The sequence below is a fragment of the Mugil cephalus genome, chromosome 7 (genome assembly GCF_022458985.1).
Source record: "Mugil cephalus isolate CIBA_MC_2020 chromosome 7, CIBA_Mcephalus_1.1, whole genome shotgun sequence".
Classification (NCBI taxonomy): domain Eukaryota; kingdom Metazoa; phylum Chordata; class Actinopteri; order Mugiliformes; family Mugilidae; genus Mugil; species Mugil cephalus.
In genome coordinates, this window is record NC_061776.1 from 8604847 (window position 1) to 8628449 (window position 23603).

The 23603-nt window shown below is 40.1% G+C and overlaps 1 protein-coding gene across 1 annotated transcript in view; it reads left to right on the top strand.

The window, feature by feature from the left end:
• Positions 1-23603, top strand: part of st6galnac3 (ST6 (alpha-N-acetyl-neuraminyl-2,3-beta-galactosyl-1,3)-N-acetylgalactosaminide alpha-2,6-sialyltransferase 3) — an 86912-nt gene that overhangs the window by 15964 nt on the left and 47345 nt on the right. The window contains exon 2 of the mRNA XM_047590448.1: positions 17226-17420. Coding sequence (XP_047446404.1) covers positions 17226-17420 — 195 coding nt within the window. The remainder of the gene's footprint in view (positions 1-17225; positions 17421-23603) is intronic.

Genomic DNA, 23603 nt, shown 5'->3' on the forward strand with positions numbered 1-23603 from the left:
ATTCCCTTTGTTTCATGCTGGTACGTACTGTATTTGCTCAAGGTTTTCCTACCATTTACTCTGCTATTTTATTTCTCACTTTAGCAGATACACCGCAGCCGGGCAGGATTAATAAACGCTTAAGCGCGGTCGGTCAGAACGGACGAACGAATAAACAACACCACTGAATCAGTTTCAACTCTGAAAAATAAACAGGGTCCATTTATTGGGGGAAAATTGACGAGGTTTTTAAACGGTACGATACACACATGAAACATTTACTGCATCTTAAATGTCCACAGCGTACCAGAGGGTAACCGTCCCGGTGTCAGAACAACTTATTCTTTGTGGGTCGATATTAAAGCATTTAAAGCAACTTCCTTTGCTCTGTTTTGCTCTAAATATTTTAAAACTTTCTTTGTGAAGTTCACGTCAAATTCTCTTGTTTGCGCCACGCTGCTAAAGCTCTCTGTTGCTTTGACAGTATTTTGGGTTCATGCGGGACTTCAAATGTAGCTACCGCCATCTGTGGTACCTGTGTGTTACTACAACTATAACTAGCTGACTAGCGCACTGCCGGCCTTTATTTGTTTGTGTAAACCACATTATAAGAGACTCGGCTATTAGTTGAATACAGGCCACTATTAGAGTTATTACGGTAACTCACTTTTGCCTCAAGTGGCCATTTGAGAAACTGCAATCTTTGTCACTTAAAACCACTTGTAGGAGAAGAAAATAATCCCTCCCCTCAACCACCAACAACATTCAGGACCCTTAGAAAGACCCATGTTCAGTCTCCGATGAGTCACAATGGAGACCTACACAATATTAGGAAGACAAACTGCTTAGTATGAATATTGCCTTTTTTTTTTTTTAATAAAGGCTCATCACTAAATATTTAGTTGATTTAAACATGAGTCATTCATGGTTGAGTTTAAGTCCTAATTATTTCATCAACTGTTGGATGAATCAGATGCAGCTGTGCTTTGTGTTTATTGCCAGTTAGCAGGTGTTAGCATACAAGCAGATTGTGAGCACAGTAAATATTACCTGTGTGTGATAACAAATGGATGAACATACTTACGTAGTCGGTTCATTCATCGTCTTGTATTTTCAGCTCTGGATGAAGTTGGTTTGCATTAGTTTCCTCAGTCGAGTGTCTCGGCCGTCATCTCTTGCAGGGCTGGACTCCTTTAGCGCTGATCCACTTGAAAAGTCGATGCGTCTCTGTCAGCGACGAGGAGACGTTTCTGTGTCGGACTGAAAGTCTGAGCAGCGGCCGGACGTCTATTAAATCAAGCGGAGGCGGAAATGTGTTTGTTCCTCCGTCCTGCAGTTGATGTACCGCATCTGTCTGATCCTCTCCACGTTCCTCAGACGTCTGCGCAGTTTGTACTTTTGATATATTACTCAGATTTCTCGGCGAGAGCCGTCGTGCCGTGTGTAATCACTATCAATGAGAGGAGTCTCTATTACGCCGTTATGGGATGGATGCTATTGAGTTTCTGGGGGAAAATATCAGTTGCTAAATGTCAGTAATCCTGCACTGGCATTTGGCAAATTGAAATGGATTTTCTCTGGTCGATGTTTTTCTCAACCCACCCCCCCCTCCTGCCTTCGCCACTTCAAACACAAAGAGACAGAGACAATAATTGCTATTCTGCTGTAAAGTGCTGAATTCTAAGCTGCAGCTCATTGTGTTCTTGTTGCATTTAATTGCGTTTGAAAGTTTCTCCTGTAAACTGATTTCAGTCCTGACTTGTGGCCTGGATTGAGGACGTCTGCGGCGGATGGAGATCAGCCGATGCGCTGCTGTAAAGTAATTTTGTCCTTGGCCGGTAGTCTGGCCTCTCCAGCGCCGATATCGCCCAAGGATGAAGCTGCTGTGAAATGGCTCTTGTCGTAAGTGAGCAGCAGACGTCATTTTCCGAGGACTTGGCTTGATGCGCTCTCTAAAAATAACCCTCGACAATGAGGTTATAGATATCGCAGGGCAGCGAAGGTTTGGTCAATATCTCTTCACCCTGAAGAACAAGTGAGTTACTGGAGCAGGTGGAGTTACTGTGCCTCCATAGGTCTTCATCTGCAGTTCATTAGTAGTTGAAGAAGAAGAAGAAGAAGAAGAAGAAGGAGAAGAAGAAGAACTTTAATAAAAGTACCCAAGGCGCTGTATGTTGTAGTTCAAAACATATGTTATTATCATCATATTCACATTATCATATGTTATTATGGTCTGGAGTCCAGACCATAATTGGCAATTTTCGACTACTTTCGGTTTTACCTTCATATTTCATTTTAAAAACTGTTTACATTGCCTTGTTTGATATCGTTCTTTTCAGAACAGCCTCATCCGTCTCATTATTTCATCATTTTGACAAACTGTATTAACACGTTGGACCTAAAATCACACTAAAACCATAAAATCCGAGTAGGAAAAAATTACATTTTTCTCTGTGAAATCCACGAACATGTTTAACGAACAGTTTTTATAACTTGCGAATCTAAAGTGTAAATTTCAAAAGCTTATGTACAAAATTAGCAAACACAGTTATTTATAACTATTTACATCAAAATGCCGGAAATGCGTCACATTTTTTATTACAGCTATTTACAACCATTTACAGAACTATCCTTAGCAACCAGTGACAAGTCATTTCCTGATTGGGTGATGGATGCATTTTCCACCAATAGTAAAGGGGGAGTCATGTATTTGTTTTTGCTTGTTTTTTTTAAGTTTGCTAGTGTTTTGCTTTTCACTGTGCATCAATATGACGGCAATATTCAGGAAGAAGTGTGGCGTAAATTATTTATGATAAGTCTAGTTTTACCAGGCCTAACACAATTTAAAAACTAGAAATAACTAGAAAGTGAGCACTTTCTACAAACATTGTAATTAAGACTCAGTGACGCTGCGTCTTGCTGCTGCGTCGTCTTAAATTGGTCATGTGATTGTGACGCACAGGCTCATCTGTTGATTCGAGAGTTAAGGCTTTAATATTCACTTTTTAAACATTTTTTTCACTCTTTCATCAGGCCTTTACCACATCGACGAATAAAACTTTATTTTTAATGCGTGCTCCGCTTTTACAAAAGTGCCAAACTTATTTGTGCCGCGGTGTTTGTGTCACGAGATTGTCGACGCCGCCTGAAACGTCAGGATTTGTGCTTTGAAACGATGCATAATCCGGCCCTGTGCCATTTAAATCACAGCAGGACGACACAGAAGAGCTTTGAGGGGTTAAGAGACTCAACAGGAGCCAAATGACAGCGATAAATACTTGATGCACTTTCTTCTCTTAATTTATGTTGATGTATGGCTGTCATTTTGAAATCATAAATCAGTTTCTGCTTTTTCTTTTTTACAAATAGGCGTCCTATGCTGCTTGAAAATCTGCATCGATAAAGCTTTTTTACAAATACACCCTGAAATATAGACAAAGGTACAGATTAATGTCAGCTTTCTGCAGAAACTAACCCAGCGTTGGATTCTTATCTTAACCGGACAAAGCAACAAGCACACTCATTAAATATGTAGCACTTGTTATGTGGAATACATTTAGATCTTGTTTCATAAAATATTTACAAATATTTTTAGACTCACGTCATATTCTTGATAATACAATAGAATACTGAAATATACACTTTAAATGAGCCTTTAATTATTATTTGCTGAAGTGTTGGTCTGTAGTTTGACATCTTATCAGCTGGCCTCTTCATGTACATAGATCTGCCACAACATTATGACCACTGACCATCTTGGGACAATTCAATGTTCCGCTGGGAAACTTCCAGACCTGGTATTAATGTGGATGTTACTTAGACATGTTCCACCCAACTAGATGCTTTTGTGCATCCTTCACAGACTAACAGTCTGACCCTCACACTCACATGCACATGCACACCTTAGCCACATGTATTAACTACTAACCTGACATCTTTTGATGTAGTTCAGATTAACAAATCTCAATTTCACCAATTTATTCGTCCACGTCAAACCACAACGTTTCCGTCATCAAAACATGAAAGGAAAGAAAATGGAGATCACGTACGTATCATGTCATCTATATACAGGAACTCGCAGGTGATTGGCTAAAAAAGTCATATGATCAAATTTCATTGTTTAACAAACATTGAATTTGAATTTGAATTTGAGTTTCTTACAATAAAAGTTTCAAATGTTAAAATGTTTTTATCAACGTTAGCGCATGGTTTGGCCGAATAAATTGGTGAAATTTAGATTTGTCCCCAAGATCGGTGTGTGTTACCTCCCTACGAATGGACACTGAATTGATATAGTTAAAATTAACATAATATATAAGTATTGCATTCTGTGTTATTCTGCAATGAGTGCTATCACCTCCTAATGTTATTAGAAAGTGAAACTACTCACACAAAATCCAGGACTTTTACTTCCCGTCGTGTTCACTTAACATTTATTTATTTATTTATTTATTCCACTACCACCACAGTTGTCAGTGATTAGGAGCTGAATTTAGACAAATCACTGCTGGAATGATTAGTTGATTAAATGAATACCTGATTGGGAAAAAAAAAAAAAAAACAGAAACGACTTTCATGAGAGATTAATCACTGAGAGTAAAAATACCAAAGACACAAATTGTTTTAAATGATCAGTAAGGTAGTTAGAAAATCAGTTTAATTAAAGATGAGGATAATTTCAAGTTTTCAGGTCCTTCTGTTTTACTCTGTGTTCATCTAGGAACATTTCTATAAGCTGCCCGGCTTTAAATCCATTCTGAAGATCAGAAAGACGTCTCCATATGTCTCATCTCATCTTCTACTAGTGCTTATCGTCACTATGGTGGCGGTGGTTGTTGGAGCCTATCCCAGCTGTCATCGGGCCAGAGCCGGGGTACACACTGGACAGGTCTCCAGCCTATAATCCATATGTGCTATGTGTTAATCCATATATCCATATACTGTGTACATATACTGTGTATATGGACTAACACATGTCCACAGACTGGATTTACGTGATGGCTTTAGATGTGACAGATGAATTCCACCAAAAACAACACAATTCAGTTTTTTAGCAGAAACACTCAACAAAGTCTGAAAAAACACACACTGAACTATATAATGTGACTTAGAATTAAACACCAGTATATACTGTACAGTGTACACCAATCAGGCGTAACATTATGACCTAATGTTGTGTGATAAGTCTCCCTTGTCTCCGAAAACTGTTACGACTCATCAGGGGATGGACATGAGTCTTCTGAGGGTGGATGGAGACAGAGGATACTTGATCATGAGTTTTTGTGTGTGTGTCTGTGTCAGGCTGCTCCCATCAGGGAGTGTCATTGCTGTGGGGTGGGGGTGTCTGGTCTGGTCTAGGTGGGTGCTACATGTCTAAGTAACATCCACACAAATCACAGGTCCAAAATAGCTGGCACTCTTTTCCAAACTTTTTTTTTAATATTATGGTAAAAAAAAAAAGGGAAGGGTTGTCTAGAATAACATTTTTGGATTTTTAAGACAGAACATAGGATTTTGGAGGCGAGATTGATTTGATTTGTTGACCCTTCTCTGTGCTCATCCTTGATTTGTTGCATGTTTCATGGGTCACAAAGCAACAAGGACTGGGATCAGTTTCCTTCCAGTAAAAAATGAACTGTGCCTTGTTGCTTTTTTATTGGCCTTCATGGCCGACGTCACTGTGACGTCACAACGTTAGCTGGAGGCAAAACAGAGGGAAGCTTGAGGCGAACACTGTCACTGTCAACCGGGAAAATGTTGTATTTCTTGCTGTATTTTTTTTGGTGCCAAAACTGAAAAAGCAAAAACACTAACACTTTGGCCACTGCCAGTCGTAGACAACTTTGGTTGAACACGATCAAAAGCAACTATTGGAGTGAGACAAACATCAACAACTCTCTGATTTGATATCAGATAAGATTAATATGTATTGCATCTTCAGTTTCAGCTTGGATAGCGCTGTGGTTAGACTAAATTGTGACTGAAATAACATTAAGTTAATCATTATTTCAAGGATTCTTGATACATATTTATGCTAATGCTAACTGCTTGCTAACTCAATATTAATTGCGTGTTTCAGGGTTGTCCAAGCAGAAGTTGCCTTTACTACGTTACCCTCCACAGAGGTTCTACTTGTAATATCTTTGTTGGAGACGCTTCACTTGATAAAGACAGAACAGACTTCGTCCTCTCTGTGTCCTCCTTTGATCAAATCGTCCATCCAGTGAGTGAGAGTGCAGGGGCCGGTGAATACAGTCCCATCAGTCAGAGTCAACTATTTAAACAAACACTCACGGTCTCAGGGAGTGAGTGTATTAGTATATTCCCTCTAAAATAATTTTTCAGTCTCTTGAAACATGCTAACCGCCGTTTACAAGCTACACTGCTTGAGATGTTTTGCCTCCAGCTAAGCCCCGCCCCGCCCGTACTGCAATTATATTCTGTTTTACTAATCATCCATTAATATTCTGAAACTAGCGACTAAATTATTTAGCAGTGGCGCTGCCGAGGAGAAGAAAAACACAAGAACAGCATCGACTACATCTACGCGTCTAGACATCCGTTGTGTAAAACAATTCCTTTTCCAATCTTCTCCTTGTAACGTTGCCTCTGCAAAATATCGGAGGGTTTATACTCATGAATTGTTTTCATCATCTTTACAAACGCAGGTTTTTCACGGTGTAATTTTTCCTGACAGCTGGGATAAGCTCCAGTCTCCTCCCCCCCCCGCGACCCTCCAGAGGACAAGCGGTTACAGAAATGAAATGAAAGAATGAATTTGTTCCTGATATGAAATGCTAACAATTCTGTAATTACCTCCCATCAACGCCCTGCCTTGTCATACGCGGTGACACTGAAAGTGAGGCGGCGGTTGTGGTTTTGGAGCTGGAATCTCATTTCATCCCCTTTTCACTGCTGCAGGCTGTTATTTCATTTGTCGTGCTGCTATATTCAGTTTTAATAAGCTTTTTTTTTTTTTTTTACCCCCCAAACTTTGCAGCTTGCTCCACACTGGACACAGCAAAACAGTTTCCAGTTCAGTGACGTAACATGACCACCTCTGTTGGCTGTTATTTCGTAGCCTTCACCAGCTGCAAATCCCTCCAGCTTGTTACCAACTTGGAAAACTCTACGTGGCTACGGCACGCTAGGCGGCATCAGGGTGCTATAAAATGAGCTCGATATATACTTTAAAATAAATGCAGTGCAATAAATACATTTACAAGATTGGAAAAAGTAAAAGTTTTCTGGTTTACGTTGTTCACGTGTGCCGTGACCTTCAGCAGAACATCATGAAATGAAAGGAAGTGGTCGTATTGAGGGAGAAACAAAGTGCTGCGAGGAAGTCTTTATGGCAGCGCGGAGCCTCACAGTCAAACATAAAACCTCGACACGCTTTGTTCCTGACAGGTAGACTCATTCTGCTCACACAGATATTCTGGGATTCGGCTTCTCAGAGATGACACGAAGATTTTTTTTTTTCTTTTCACTTTGACAAATTCTTCACTTTCTCCAGCGGGCGAGCGCCAGCCTACGCAGCGGAGCAGAGAGCGTCACCAGAATGTCTCTGTGAACATATGGCACCAGTTTTTTTTTATTTTTTTTATTTTCCTCCCCCTCTCGACCTGAAAGTTTGCTGCATCCAGACGGGGGAAGTGAATATGGTGGAGTGTTTAATCCCCCCTTTTTCTTTTTTTTTTGTACTTGTGGGGATTATGTTCCATTTGATATCAGATATGCATTAGTAAAATGGGTTTCGACTGACTTCCTGTTGCGGTGACGCACACGAGTGAACTCGCACACACACACATGTACGTCTAATGGTGCAGAATGGGATTTGCAGTGTTAAGGTTTTTATCAATCCTACATGTGTTTCCTCCTTATTAATGCCAGACTCTAACACATAAAAAAACAAACAAACAAACCAAGATTCTTCCTGAACCTCTGCGTCGCAGTAATCCAGTTTCATGCCAGCAGGGAAGATTAGTGTTAATTTGACCTGGATTGAAGGATTTGCTTCATATCATTGAGAAAGAGGAAGCGTCGGGACATTTTGTTATTCTCCTGTACGGAAGCGCTCTGCTCGTATCACCGATGTTTCATTTGCACGGCATGAACACGTGGACTGCAGTTATAAAAGACACATGGCAGCGGGGAACAGCTTCTTACTTCTGCTAATGCACATCTCATATAATCATCCTCTCTGCCGGTTTAGAGAAATCATGGCTGCTGCTGTAATGGCTCCTTCAGAAAAAAATCTATGAGCAGGAATTATAGACTCTCAAAAAGAGAGCTGAGCTAATCATTAGATTTCTAAAAGGTTTAAAACATGTTTGAGCAGTCGAGCTGATGGACTTGAATGAACAGTAGCTGCGGTAAAATTACCCTTTAATTGAGGCAAAACTAATTTAAAACCTAATAAAGTCTCAAGTAGTGTCCGCCCAGTAGCTGCTCTGGATCTTTATTAAAGCCTCTCAGATAACAAGTCTAATTTAGGCTGTTTCAGCAAATTAACGACCTGATAAATAAATAAACTTAATCACTTTGATCATGTCAACATTCAGTAGTAGCATGGGAACATATAGCCTACAAGGATATTTCATGATTGTAGGTGAGAGTAGCAGCGATCATTTTATTATAGACAGTTTTGCTCAATTAAAAATTGAATTGACCATCTGATAATTGACTATTTTTTAATACTGTTTAAAAAAATACTTGCGCTGCTCAGAACCAAACTGAGCATCAGTGAGGAGACTTTTAAAACTGTAGTAAATGTAAAAAAATCTTATGGAGTTGTTATGCTCCAGCTGCTGCTAACAAGTTACAACCAAACATGATTTATTTCGGAGAATGATAAAAAGGATCATGACAGCGCAGTAAAATGTAAATAAATGAGATGCATTGTTTATAATTTGCAGAGTAACGTTGCGCGTTGCTGCTCTGGAGTTCAGTCAGAGGATTGAGCACTTGCTGCCGGATTAAACGTGCTGGAACTAAACTAGCGAGTGTTTGGAGGGTTTCTCCACACCACAGAGGCTCAGTGTGGAGAACACATCCCTTTTTTTTTTAAAGATTCAAGGCTGCAGCCGAGGCTCTTCTGCTCCCGTATGTTTGCCACATGACAGCTGTGTGAGTTGACTGCCCCCTCTGCTGGGCTCTGCCGGGATCAGCAGCCCCCCAGTGAGCGCTGAACTCTCAGTGCTGCATGTGTGCAAGTATACAGCTTGTTCTGTTATTTTAATCCTACATTAATTTATTAATGCATATAAGAAACTTAAAGGGCTGACATTTGCTGAAGCTTTATACAGTGAACAGTATGTGCTGTATATAATTCACTGTTTACTCATTTATATTCATAACCTATTATAGTTTAATATTTACCCTTATGAAGCATAGATGAACTGTCAGATAATAATAATAACCATAATATTAACAACATGTTTCTTTAACACTTTTAAATTTAAAATCTACTTCTTCTTTTTTTTTTTTTTTTGTAGCCTCCTAGCTGCTGTCACAGTTTAAATCTGGCCTGTTAGCACCTGTTTGCTACAGTAAAGAAACAATATTGAATTGTGAACGGACAGACTACAGAGTGCTGGTGTAAATCACAACTGCTCCTCTAAAGTGAAGCCAAAGCAAGTAGAGCTCCCCCTGGTGCCTGGCTCAAGTAATAAGTCATGAGCTCCACCTCCTCCATGTTAGTGGATGGGCCTTGGGCCGAACTAAAATACACATCAAATTTATTTATTTATTTATTTTTGATGCATGTTCAAGTCTCAATTATTTGTTCTCAAAGTTCTGTTTTATTCATTTGGCGCAATAGAAACAGGATGTGACATAATGGCGCCCACCAGTTGCCATGCCAACTGCTTTGTAAAACGCTGTTGTGAAGGTTGTGAAAATATTTTTCTTTTTTTAAAAAGTACAGTGTATAATCCAACATTTCCACGTCATTTGTGGAGGTAAAGCAGAGTGTTCTATTAATTAAATGTGATAATTAAATGTGAGTGAGTCTGGATGAAGTGTGGTCATGGTCGTCGTTTTCGTGGCTCTGCTCTGGAACCGTTATGTGCAGACTCTGACTCAAAGTTGCGAGATGGCACCTGTATCCCCGGGAAATCTCGTCGGTTTGGCCAATGAAACTCTATACATACAGTTTTAACTTTTACTAAGTAATGCTGTCAATGGCTCTAAGTTGCGAAAGTGACATAAATTGCAGTTCCTCGAATGGCCACTTGAGGCTGACTCCAAAAGTGAGCCAGTCCCCATAGACCTCCATCTAAAATGTCCCACTTCACAGCATGGTACAACACAGTTTTAGTTTCTATGGCTGTTATCAGTGTTTCCGTGGATTACTTTCTTAACTCCAGTCTCACTCCACTTCTTTGACTATTTTTGATTTAGCCCGGACTTTAGCCAGGAGTCAGGCGCTGCCATATGTCAGCTCGCTTTATATATCCTATAGTTTATGTCATGAGGGTTTGTCCATCTTTATATATGATCAATGTTTTATGCAGTATTTACTTGCTAATGTTAGCTGCTCCTCCTCTTGAGTTATTTAAATCCTTTACGCAAGAAGTGAAAATACCCCCAGAGTTAGATTTTAAGTTTTACATTTAAAACAAAAGTATATTATCAACAAATGTCAGAAAAAATAATGCTCTTGTACTTGAAATGCGTTTTATGACACCTGATGCAAGGAGTATATAAAAAAAATATGCACATGCAATGATTAAAAAACCAAATGATTCGCATAAATAACTCATGAATGAAATAAATCTTTTCGCCGCGAACCTAATTCATCTGCAATAACGTCTACAAATTGTATTATTGCTCCTCCTCGGTGCCTGGGCCCAGTCACAGCTCCTCTGGGTGAAATTTGAATGGGAAATTGTGCGTGACCGTGTTCCCGGCTGCAAAGATGCTCCCTCTTCATCCTCCGGGAGAAGAATAGTTTGTTATCTAGTACTTGGATGACTTCTGAAGTGAAACCGTTGCTGGAAATATGGCGTGTGGATGGAGTAATGTGTGCGGACCCGGTTTCAGTCTCTGGAGTGGCTCTTTGTTTATGCTGCTGTCTTATTGCTTTGGAGAGCAACATTAAGCCTTAAAAAGAGAGAAGGGGGAAGAGTGAGAGAGTGACTCCGTAAATATTTTCTCAAACGCCTTAATTGAAATTGGATTTTAACTGCTCGCTGGACCGTGGTGGCAAGAATCAGGTACCAGGGAGGTAGCGTTTTTGCATTGCAAATGTAATTTTCATTTTTTTTTTTTTTCCTTTTGCTCAGGAGACACTCGAGAATAGCTACCAGATATGTTTTTTCATGAGCTATTTTCTCCAGGTTGAGCCTCTCATTATGCCAATACTCGTTGTGATTAGCTTTTTGGATTGAACTACAGTGTGGTCCTGTTGTTTACTGAGCTGGAGCATTATTCTTTGTGGGGAATTGTATTCTCTTCATGCCCAGGTAGAGCCTGATGGAGGTGAAATTTTGATTGTGCAGTATGCATGAGGAAATAAACAGCTAATTTGCTTTGAAATTTCATTCTTCACACAAGTGAATTGAGCACTACTCTCTGATTATTCTGAAATGCACATATTTATTACCTATTTGGTACATTAAGGAGGGAAATTATTATGGAGATGGGTTGTAACGTAGTGTTCACATCTTTTACAGTAGAACTCTGAAGAATCCACTGTTATTTAAGTAAAATGTGTTATTAGGAAAATACATTTTATAAGTATACTGTCATCCTGGCTGTGCTATATGTATTTATACTCTCTGATATTAGTCAAAGTTACGACTACAGTCGCAGACATTTTGGTAACGTATAGTGACACAAAACACCACAGGATTCAATATTCAACGATCAAGTCAAACATGGAGTCCACTCAACGTCACAGAAGCAAAAATTCAACAAATAAAATAAAGTAAAGAGATGTGGCTGAATAAGATTTTGGGGTTCTGGGGGAAAAGTTGTATGAAGTGTCATTAAAACTAAACCCAGTCTCTTGTGTGGTCTTTGGGCGACTGTTAGCCCAAGCTAAAGGTAATGGAGCCAGTCATTTTCTAAACTAAATATAGAATTTTTATAGAAATAGACAAATTAGGACTCACATTTGTGCACACAGTTGGTTTATGTGATATTCATTAACCCTTTGACTGGCGTTGTAACGAAGTAATAGACATAAAATACTTAATTTCTCATTTTGTACCCATTTTCTAACCATTGCTAGTGATTCAGTTTGTAAGATACACAAATTTATATGTTATACTGTATATACAAATGACTTAGCTGTGACTTTTATACTTTTTGAGATTTAGTGCTTTTGAACAGACGACCATAGCTCGAAAATACACATCACACAGCTTCAGTATTTTTATGAGTATATTATATGAACCTGTACAATCACATGAACATTTTAACGATGATATGTCAAAATACTCAGTTTGCTGTGCAGTGCACGCTATTAACACAGATTAAAAATGAATGATATTTAATCGTGATTAATCATATTTCTTAGTGTGGAAGTCAATAATAAAAAAAAACACTTTATGTGTCTTTTAGCTTTCAGTGTAGAAACTCAGCCTGTCTGTTCCAATAGGCTGAGTGAAATGCTTGCAGGCTTTATAAACAAGTTTAATGCATGATATTACTGCAATATCATTATCACTGATGGATATTAGGTAAACACCATTAACGCTGTAGTTAGTAGAGATGGAGCCAATACAGTTATTATGCATCTACATTATAAGCAACAGAACTAAAGCTGTCAGATAAATGCGGTGGCGTGAAAGTACAATGTCATGTTGGAGATTACCATCAAATCATTTAAAATGGAAATACTCAACTGGAAGTCCTCTCTATTACACTGGAGTAGATGTATTATTCATTACGCAACTTTCTGTGTCTCAGTTTCTACACAAGTAACCACACTTATGCTAGTTTCTCACATGTAATCTGGTCACGGCCTCTCGCTGCAGGAGAGACTGGGGGGAAAATGATGGCTCTCTCTCGTGTCCCCGGTCCCAACGAACCGACACAGTCTGTCGGCAAACTGAGATCGATGCGGCCTCTGAGTGCGTTTTAGCACCTTTAAAAATACTCCCCTCGAAGCTTTCAGCCCGTGTGTGCGGTAAATGAAAGCTTCAGCCGTAAGTGGCGCTGCAGTTAATGGCCACCATCGTTTGATCCGATGGAAACAAGGTCGTCATATTCTACGAGCGAAATGTTTTAGCATTGACCGGCGCGCTAATGTTTGAAACTCCACAGCCGCTGTGCCGCCTCTCCGCTTTTGTTAATGGTCCCTGCTCCGCGGCTGTACTCCTTCCTCGACGCAGAGCCTTTCAACCTCCGTGTCACACGCCTCAACGGGCCGGGCTAGTGATCGCCCTGATGGATGAGCGAACGCGAGAGAGGAGTCTCGCGCACCAAGCTAGTGGAGGTTCAGCGCCCCGTGACGCCCACGCCGAGTCCTCCAATCGCCTGCAGACTCTGACACATCATTTCCCCCGTGATTTGTGGCCAGATTGAGGTTGAAGCGGACACGGAAATTTTCTCATTTTCTCATTGTCCTCATGAGAGCCGATGGATGTTGCAGCTCTGCAGACGAGGATGGAGTGTTGTTTTTTGTTTTTTTTTTTTCTTCTCTCCTCCTGAAGAACTCTCCTGCTCCGTAATGAACCCCTGATAACTGGCTATTACAGCACATCTTCAGAAAAAAAAAACATGTTTTTGTATGACATAGAACAGACGGACTGTCCTTTCAGGAAACTGGTATCTATTATTTTGTAAAATAGTGTGGAAAAGGAGAAGTTCCCGTCGGACCTCTGTGTGCTCTTCCGCACGAGATCAAAGCCAGGACCCCTCTGTTTGTGATCAAAGATGGGCAGTAATGCTGTGAAATGATGCGTGATGTAACACACATGCAACTGGTAAGATGCGATAGGCTCGTCAGGGCGGCAAATGGTCACCGTCTTTCTCACCCCCACCGCACGCCATATGTTTGATCTCGCCCGTAAGAAGAAAAGCCTCGGGCGTCTCCCTCGGGACGTTTGATGTTGGAGATCAGAGCTCGTGGTGGTGCAGGCACTTTGGCAGCGGGGGCTTCGCCATTACCGCACGCCACACCCAATCTCCTCACCATCAGATTACTTCAAAGAATCTGTGAAACACCACCTTCCCAAAGATTCGGATTGTCCCACCGGACTTGTCTGTTAGATTAGCAGCACGTTATTGAAGTTTCCTGGAAAAAAAAAAAAAAAAAAAGGGGGGAGAAGAAAATAAAACATCTCTGGCTCTGCCGAAATCTATCATCACCTCAGGCTCTGAGATGTTGTAGCTGTAAAGTATTTTTTTTTTTTTTTTATTTCAGCCCCGGTCTGATTCTTTCTCTCGTCTGTGCATTGATCTCCAGCTCTCCCCTGCCAATCACATTTACTCTGCGAGACCTTTCCTCGTCCTCCATCTCATATCCATTATTCATCACTCCCAAACGTTTCTCCCCGGGCCTGATACCTCTTACCTCCAGATGATAATTTTTCCTGTTTTGCAGTGAATGAAACAATGCCGTCCCAGCTGTTGTCTTTTTTTATTTTCTTTTTTTTCCCCCCGTCTGAAATACTGAAACATAATAGATTATTGTATTTATGCACAGTTATGTCCACTGGTGTCGGTAAATGAAATGTCTCTACTGAATGTCACTGCAGTTTATTATTTAGCTGTCAATATATTTTACTCTGACCAGAAACGTTCGCTTGTGAAGTTACTGTCTAAGTCTGGGAACCATGAAAGTCGCATAATTTCATGGGAATTCATCAAATTGGCTTTAAGACGTTTTAGGTTGAACCGGAAACTTTGGGTCATGTCCATACGTACGAAAACGATCCGGTTTTCCTCAGTGTTGTGTTAAGTATTTCTCCGTAAATGTTGATCCATAGTAGTACATGTCCAAGGTCTGTGCGTGGAGCTAATTCTGCTAGAGACCAAAAGGAGAAGAAGAAATGCGGAGCGTGTGCATCAACCTTGCACGCCGTATCATCATTCTTAGCTCATAGTAGAGGCGAAACAACAGCATATATTGGGCCCAGCCACCCAGCAAGGGTCAATATCTGATGCAGCACCATCACAAGTCTGTAATCCACCATTAATGTTGTTATGAGACGTCGGGGGCCAGAGGGTTGGGAGGCGAGGGGTGATGACAGCGTTGTATAAGGCTGTTCACATAAATGAAAAAAAGGATCTGCAGAGACTTCATATTTTTCGGGACTTGGGCCAATTTACAACACTAAAACTGTGCAAGTGTAATTTTTTCAGCTAAGTTTCGTTTCGGTTATTCGATTCTATAGAAACAGACATAAATGGCAACCACCAGTTGCCATGCCAACTGTAAACCATGCTGTGGGACTGTGAGAGTTGGGAAAAAATAAATAAATAAATAAGGGAAGTGTACATCGATATCACAGCTCCATATAGCTCCGTTCTGGCTTCAAACTTCCAGATGGCATCATCCACATCCCTGGGAAAATAGCGTCTGTTTGGCCAATGCGAGGAAGTGGTGACAGGTTGTCCGTGTTTATATACAATCTATGGTCTGGACCAAAACTGTTCGACCGACCAACATCTGTCCACAAAGCTGCACCACTTCAAAATAAATTGATGAAAAAGTGGAGAGCCAAATTGTGCGTGAGCAGAGATGAAGTGTTAATCTCTGCCAATTGACTATCTAAGGAGAAGGAGGACTTCAGAGAGATCGTTTAATACGTACAGTATCTGAAGTGGAAGGAAGAGGTTGCTTTAGGAAAATGCACTTTTATGAATTTTGCAGGGGTTTTCTCAGAGGGACAGTTAAGATATGTCCTCCCCATGACTTTTTAAGTCCTCAAAATGCAACAGATGTATCAAAGATCTAATTAAAACACGCCTGGAAGCAAGCCTAAAGACAAAAACTAAAATATTAGTGGGGTGGAGTTGCTCCTATTGGAACTGATTAGCTCAGGTGAAGATCTGTCTGGTCAATCAAATCATATGAACAGCAGCATCGAAGGAGTATGAAGTAAGATGTTTAGAGTCTGTTGTATCATCTGTTGAAATAACTAATGATCAAGGACAAACAGTTAACAGTGTTTAAAGCATTTGCTGAGAAGCCCATACATCACATAGTTTGTAGCTCAGATTGGTTTTTGGATAGTAGTGTGTCTAGAGCCACAGAATGAAATCCAAATGGCTACGCCACAGTAAAATTAAACTACTGGGTGAATTTTTTATCATATTTGCATGTGATCATTGCAAGTTGAAGCTGGGAATGAGGTCACACTCGAATTATCGGCGTTCCACTCACAGAAGTTATGGGAAAACAAGATGGCCGCATCCATGAAAGCTCTTGCCTTTGGTGGAAACTTGGTGTAATATTTACATAGAATGTTAAACTAAATTAAGGATACTTAAGTTACACAAATTGTAAATGGAACAGGTAATTTACTGTGATGAAATCTACAATTTATAAAAGTATATATTAAATAAATACACTGTTAATCACAGTTTTCCACAATGGTGTTTGACTTTGTTTTGTTTTTTCCGGGGTGTTGTTTTTAGCCGTTGTTAGCGCAACATGGGCTTGTATGTCCCATATAACTCATGAAAAAATACATTATAAAAGCATTTCAACATATGTCTGTGGGAAAATACTGTCTGTACTACCAATTTAATGCAACAAAAACTAATCAGAAGTGCTAATAAATTGAATATTACAGGAGCTTCTAATTACTGTTTACACACAGGGCGGCCATCTTGGAAACTCAACTCAGAGGTAGTGAGGATTCTACGACTTTTTAAGTAGAAAGTCTGACTTTGGGGGGCTTTGGACTTAGACAAACTTTATTGATCCATGAGAAAAATGACTTGGTTACGGTAGCTCAGCTCATTAAAAGATCAGACCAGGTATGGCACATATATTTCAGAGTGAAAATGATGTGTGCAGTTTATGTAATGTGATTTATTCTAATATACTTTACATAGATCTATATCCCAATAATGTTTCTTTATATGTGAAATAAAGGATGAGTGACCTGTTTTATTTTATTTTCATTGTGTCTACCTTTTTCATCATTCAGGTTAAGCTTTTAAACCAGTAATAACACTAAAAGGCCACGTTTAGGCCTTTTCCACCATGTAGTACATTCAGTATATGATTTCTGTGCATTAGTAAGACTTGTAATGAATATGCTCTCTCTCTGTCTCCACAGAGGAAGTCGTTGATCGCCACCAGTCTGATCGTGGCAGTGTCGCTGTTCGTGGTGGTGGTGAACTACTCGGAGAAGCCCTACTTCCTCCTGCAGCCTGTGTTTGGGGAGACGTTCAGCAGCCACTGGATATTCTCCAAGCATCCGTACAAGGCCTTCAAGCCTCACCTGGGTTACGTCAGCATCCCCAAGCAGGAGGTGAGGAACAAACACATCACACCTCCGAGTCGCATTACATTAATATTAATGAAACTCAACGGTAGTGGAAAAAAACTTTGAACATGACTACAAATGTAACAATCTCAAATTTGAGGTGTCAGCCAATTAAAGTGATGGTGTCTGTATCATGTGGCTTGGAGGATCAGGTGAAACCAGATGGAGCAGAGGGTATTTTCTTAGCTTTCTATAGCTCCATCAATACACTAGAAAGAGATTTGCCTAGACAACCAGAGCCTGGATGTCCACTAGACACCATCTCACTGCAAACAAAAACCAATGTCAAAGAGCAAATCATTTTATGTTTGAAAAAGACATTACTCTTGGTAGGAGTATTGTTTTGTTTTCTTGGTGCATCCATCAACTGCTGGATGTGGTAACAACAGAAAGCCCACTGTGCCAAAGACAACAAGGAGTAATATGATATTGTTGTATTTGTAGATTATCGCTTGTTTAAATCATTTAGCTGCACTATAGACCCCTTCACAGTTTGTAAACAATGCAATGTTTTTTTGAGGGGCGGGTCTTAACTGGAGGCAAAACATCTCAAACACAATAGCCTGTAAATGGTGGTTAGCATAACACTGATCGTAATTTGTCAATTCGTCCATCCCTCGCTGAATGACTGGACTGCCCACCGTGCAAAGGACAGACATTTACATGGACCTAATTGAGAATGGACATGAGCAAGATTTTTCAATAGAAGAATGTTAACATTTAGCCTTTCCAACAAAGATATTACAAGAAGTGAGTGGAACCACTGTGGAGCTTGGACCCCCCTGAAAAACATAACTAATGTTGCGTTAGCTAGCGGTTAGCATTAGCATTAGTATAAGAAGTCACAGTTCAGGGGATCAATGCAAAGTGACTAAAAGCTGATTACAAATAATGCTCACGGTTATTCACAATTGTGATTCTGTTGCTCTAATGTGTCCAACATTAGCTTCGTTTTGTGAAGGTTTTCTTTTCAAATTGCTTCCTCTGTGAAGCCCCTTTTTTCCACTGAGGTCTTTGATGAAAGCATTACCCTCTCATGCTTTTTACTTTTGTCGTAGTGCGTACGTCAGTTCTTATTTCTTTTATGGTGCATTCATATTCTGTAACCATCTATTAGCATCAACCTCTCAATGCACAGCTTCACCTCCATAATGAAGGTTGTGCTCTCACAAACGCAACACCTTAAGGATTTTCTTAGTTTATTATACCACGTTCTCTGTGCTGGACCAGAAAATGCCAGTTTGTGGTCTCTTGTGTGCATTATTTCTTTGTAATTCCAAAAAGCCATGTCGGTGATCCTATTCTTCTGCCTTCAAACAGCTCTGTGCTGTTATATTCCCAGCACAATTTATGGAAATTGAAATATCAAAGCCTTTTAATTCCCTGCACATCAAAATGTAAAAAAAAACAAGCAACTGCATGTTTGTTGTTTGGTGAGACAGCCCACTGAAATGTACGGCTGGATATTGGTTAGTCACACAAGAAAATCATCATTCTTGCGTGCAACATTTGCAGCTGACGTGGAACGAGGATTCAAAGTGTGTGCTTTCAGTTTTAGGTCTAGATTTGGACATGCAACCGCTACTGAACCCTTCATGAGAAGTGGATGCCTCATATTCAGCAAGCTGATATTGGTAGATTAATGCGGAGCGTCATCTTCCGCCTCCAGAGAGTTTCATCCACACAACACGGGCCCAGAGGCAATCACGCCATACACCAATCTCTACGTCTGCACCTCCTTCTGCCTCCAGACAAGCCTGCCTAAATCACTGCCCTCTCCCCACGGAGATATATGCAAATTATTGGAAAGGACTGGCAGCTTCTGCAGAATTAGGCCTCTTTTTGGCTCAAATTCCCTCACAAGTGATTTCTCTAAATCAGAAAGAGCAGTGATTGGCTGGAACACGAGTGTCAAAAGCGTTCCTCCTGAAATTTTTCTGACGAAGTGTGGACAGAGTTGTGGAAGTCTGGTCAAGGTGATGCTCCTGTTCCGGTTGTCGTAAGTGATAACGTCCGGAGTGAAAGCCTGCTGTGCAAGCTGTCAGCCTCTGTTACGCCTGCAGCAACACCTTAAAATTCCGTAATATAACGGACTGTGAGGCAATCTTGCATGATCCACAGCCAGGGTGTCATTTGAGGTGTTAGAAACCTCTCGCAAGCATGTTTAATGCATAACCCGGCCGCATGGGAATGGCCTGCCTTATTTTGCTCATTTGATTGAGTCTGTCTCCATGTGTGATAAATGATCCCCACTCTGCTTTTCAGGAGAAATAGAAAACATTTGTCTTGTGGCACTTTACATTCATGCCTCCAGTCTATCACAGTCTTAGAGACAAACTCAATGTTTTCATTTTCACCTTAACATTGTAAATTAAGGTCCTTGGAAAAATACACAATAGCCAACATGGGAGGATGGGTTTCTATTTTTGGATCCCTTTGTGGATAATGTGAATGATCATAACAGTTTAGGATGTCTTGCATCAGTGGATCAAATGTCCATTATTTTTAAATGCCTTTCAATTAGCTCCTTGTTTCTAAACAGTGAACCTTAAATCTTTTTGTCAGTCACTAAAGACTTAAGGCTGTGACGCACCAAGCCGATGGTTGACTGTTGGCTAGTTTTGGCCACTGTTGAGAATCTGCAATCCTGTTTTTTTCAGGCGTTTCCTGTGTCGCTGGTACCAGTGTACGCAAGAGTATTTGGGCCACCCATGAGAAAACAAAAATGAGAGGAAAAAAAGATGAAATTTCAAGAAAAAAAGCAGACCTTTAAACGGTACTCTGTGGAAGAGCATTGGGGAAATTTTGAGAAAAAAAGTTTAAATTTCGAGAAAAAAAGTCAAAATGCAATTTTGAGAAAAAAGTTGAAATTTCGGGAAAAAATATGAAATTTTGCAAAAAAAAGTTGAAATTTCGTGAAAAAAGTTGAAATTTTGAGAAAAAAGTTGAAATACACATTTGAGCAAAAAAGTCAAAATTTTGAGAAAAAAGTCAACCTTCAAACGATACTCTGTAGAAGAGTATTGGGGCTTAATTAATAATTAATATTAAGAATTTAAAGTTGTATTGTGAATAACCCTAACCCTATTTTTCAGCCATATTGCTGATATATTATATTGGACTGTTGCATGTGAATAGTGGCCTGGATATTGTCTCACACTGTTGCCTTGTCCGCTGAGGGTGGGACGTGAACTCCGAGGCTCATGAGCATGTCCCTATTTGGGCACAGACGCACTGTGGTCCCGGAAGTCACATGAAGCCAGGTCTCCGCAAAACACAAACACTGCTCCCTGCGGGTCCCAAGAAGTGCACACAGTTCATCCATCCTGCCAAAGATCTCACGTTCGCCATGAATAAGGATGATACTCATTTCTCAAAAATTAGACTTTATTCTCGAAGTGCATGATGAAAAGAAATCTACCTCTTCTCATTTTCTTTTCTCATGGGTGACACAAATTCTCTTCCGTACCAGGCTGTAGCTTTTCAGACAGTTCAGTTGAATCCTTCACCCTTGAATCATTGAAGGAATTAGTCGACCATTAGTTCAAAGGCTTTTTCATCTCTTCATTGCTAAATGGTCTTTTATTTATATAGTACTTTTTTCTACCTAGTGGTGCTCGAAGACCTTTACAGTCACAATGACACTTCTACCCATTCATTCACACAATCACACACATTGACAGACACATGGAGCAACTCAAAGTTCAGTGTCTTGATTGAGGACATCAAGGACAATGCCAACATCACAAAGAGCTTCACAAAAACACAAAACTGCAATAAAAACAGGTGCATAAGACAAAGGTAATACAACACACACAAATGCTCAAATCAAAACCAGGAAAGACTCTCCAATAAAAGTATGTTTTCGCCCCCACACACACTGGGAGCAACTCAACTCCGCTCAAGGACATTTCAACACGTGGTCCGTGTACTGAGGATCGAACCGCTAACCCTCAGCTTTGTGAACCCCAGCTGAGCTACAGCCACGCAATCACTTTCAAATACACAACTATTTTCACGCTAACATGATCATCTAGAAGGGATAAACTATAAACCAACTAACAGCGTGACTCAGGAGAGGCCAACTCTGTAGCACATTTGCAGTAGTCTTAGCTTCCTAGCCTCCCAGCTAACAGCAGCACTTTAGGTTTCCACTTTTGAATAATGAACACAGATAGCTACCACCTGCTGGTATGGATGCCAGGTAGTCTTCAAGACCAACGTCAACATGTGCGCATGCATTGACAGTGCTATGTGAGTTGAGAAGAAAAGTTGTTATGTAGTGTTAGAGTTGCCTAGCAGCCGCTTTCTCACAACTTCCTACTCATGTTTACTCTTGACTGTCCCGCATTTTGTGTACACGATTTGGGAGGTTGCAATAATTTAGCATTAGCATTTAGCTTGTTAGCACTCTAACATTTGCTTAGTATGACTATGTCACAAATTTGTTAGGTGTTTTTAAAGAAAAAAGAGCTTTTGAAATTAGGTTCAAGTATTTGTAACTTTTTATTCTTGTTGCTGTCATGTTGCACATAAACATTACATTTCTCCACCAACACTAGGTTCAAACACTTTTTCCCATGCACGGCTACAGCTAATCAATTAATTTTTAAGTAGAAGGACTAAGCCCCAGAGAGACATCCTACCTGTAGATAGTTGGCACTTTAATGAAATAATTATTTCTTATTAATTAATCGCATTTACAGCGTTTTAATGAACGTCAAGGTTAGGTTCACACCCCAGTGCCGTGATTTAACGATGGCCAGGTCTCGTTTTAAAACAAATAAATAAATAAATAACCCACTATGTTTTCGAACACACTCATTCATTGAAATCTGGGCCTTTGCAGGGTAGATTTTGTTCTTATCGGAGAGCCAGAATTATTGGGATTATAAAAGTGCACTCTGTTTGCGATTATGGCGAAATGGCTCCGTCGTGAACACGAAACTGTAACATGAATCACAGCTGCTCCGAGGAGGAGGCCGTAACATTTTATTGATTTACAGGACATATGATTCATTGATTTGTTGGGAGCTGGAGTCTAGTGCACGCTGAATAAAAGGGATCCTGTAAGATTTTTATATTAAGTTTAATATGTGTAAATTATATTAGATTTGTTTTTAAATTAACTGCTTTTAATTCAGAAAATACAGTTTTTTATCAATTCCGTGCTTCGTACAGTTTGATTAAAAACCTGTTCTAAATAGCTGCAGCAGCGGTGGATTATGTCCTTTGCTCAGGGGTTCATCTGTTCGACCGCTTTCCAGCCACAAGCCACAGCTACGTCTCACATGCAGTTAGCCAGCCGGCGTTCCCCGCAGAGCCCGGCCAATCTGTGTGTGCTGAAAGGCGTGATGGAGTTATGAGCTGGGCCGAGGGGAGCCGCAGATGATGGACGAGGCGCTGACAGCTCAGGGCTGTGTCGATGTGTGTCTCAACCACCCCGTTAATGCAAAGCTACCAGCCCGGGTCCGCAGATCATTCCTTAACCCCCTAATCGAATCCATACATGAGAGGGGAAGCAATAACAGCACGCTAAGCTCAGAGTAATTTACGTTTGACTTATTGTCTGTAAAAAAACAGAAAATCAACACTTTTATATTGGTTCTTGTTTTTTTTTTAAGCGGTTGATTTTGTGTAAGTTGAAACAATGAGTTGTGAGTGGTGGTTAGCCAAATAGTTTTAATAGAATTAACCATGTCATGGTCCATGTGTTGTTTGTTGACTGACACGCAAGAAAGAGTTTCAGCAAAAAATTCAATCTGCATTCAAACCGGCGACTTTTCAGTTATCCTCCATTAAGCAAATGATGAGCGGGGCTTAGTCAAGACATGCTGCTTTTTTCTTTTCTAACTTCGTCGTGCATTCATTCACTTAAGTAAGTTTAATCTCATCAAAACAAACCAAGCTTCAATTAGGAAAATCTTCCATTTCGGATTCAAAGAGGGGCTTTTTTTTTTTTTTTTCAAAGCTAAGTGCTCTTATTGAAGATTCATTACAAATCCCCCTCCTCCAGTAAAGCATAATAAGATATATAAAAAAAAAAAAATAAGATAAATGACGTAACTTCTTTACTGCTCTACTCTGTATCATTGGCAGTTGTAACCTCTGAGGTCCCGTATTTAATTAACTTAATCTATGTTACTTCTGGGCAGCGTGACATCAATC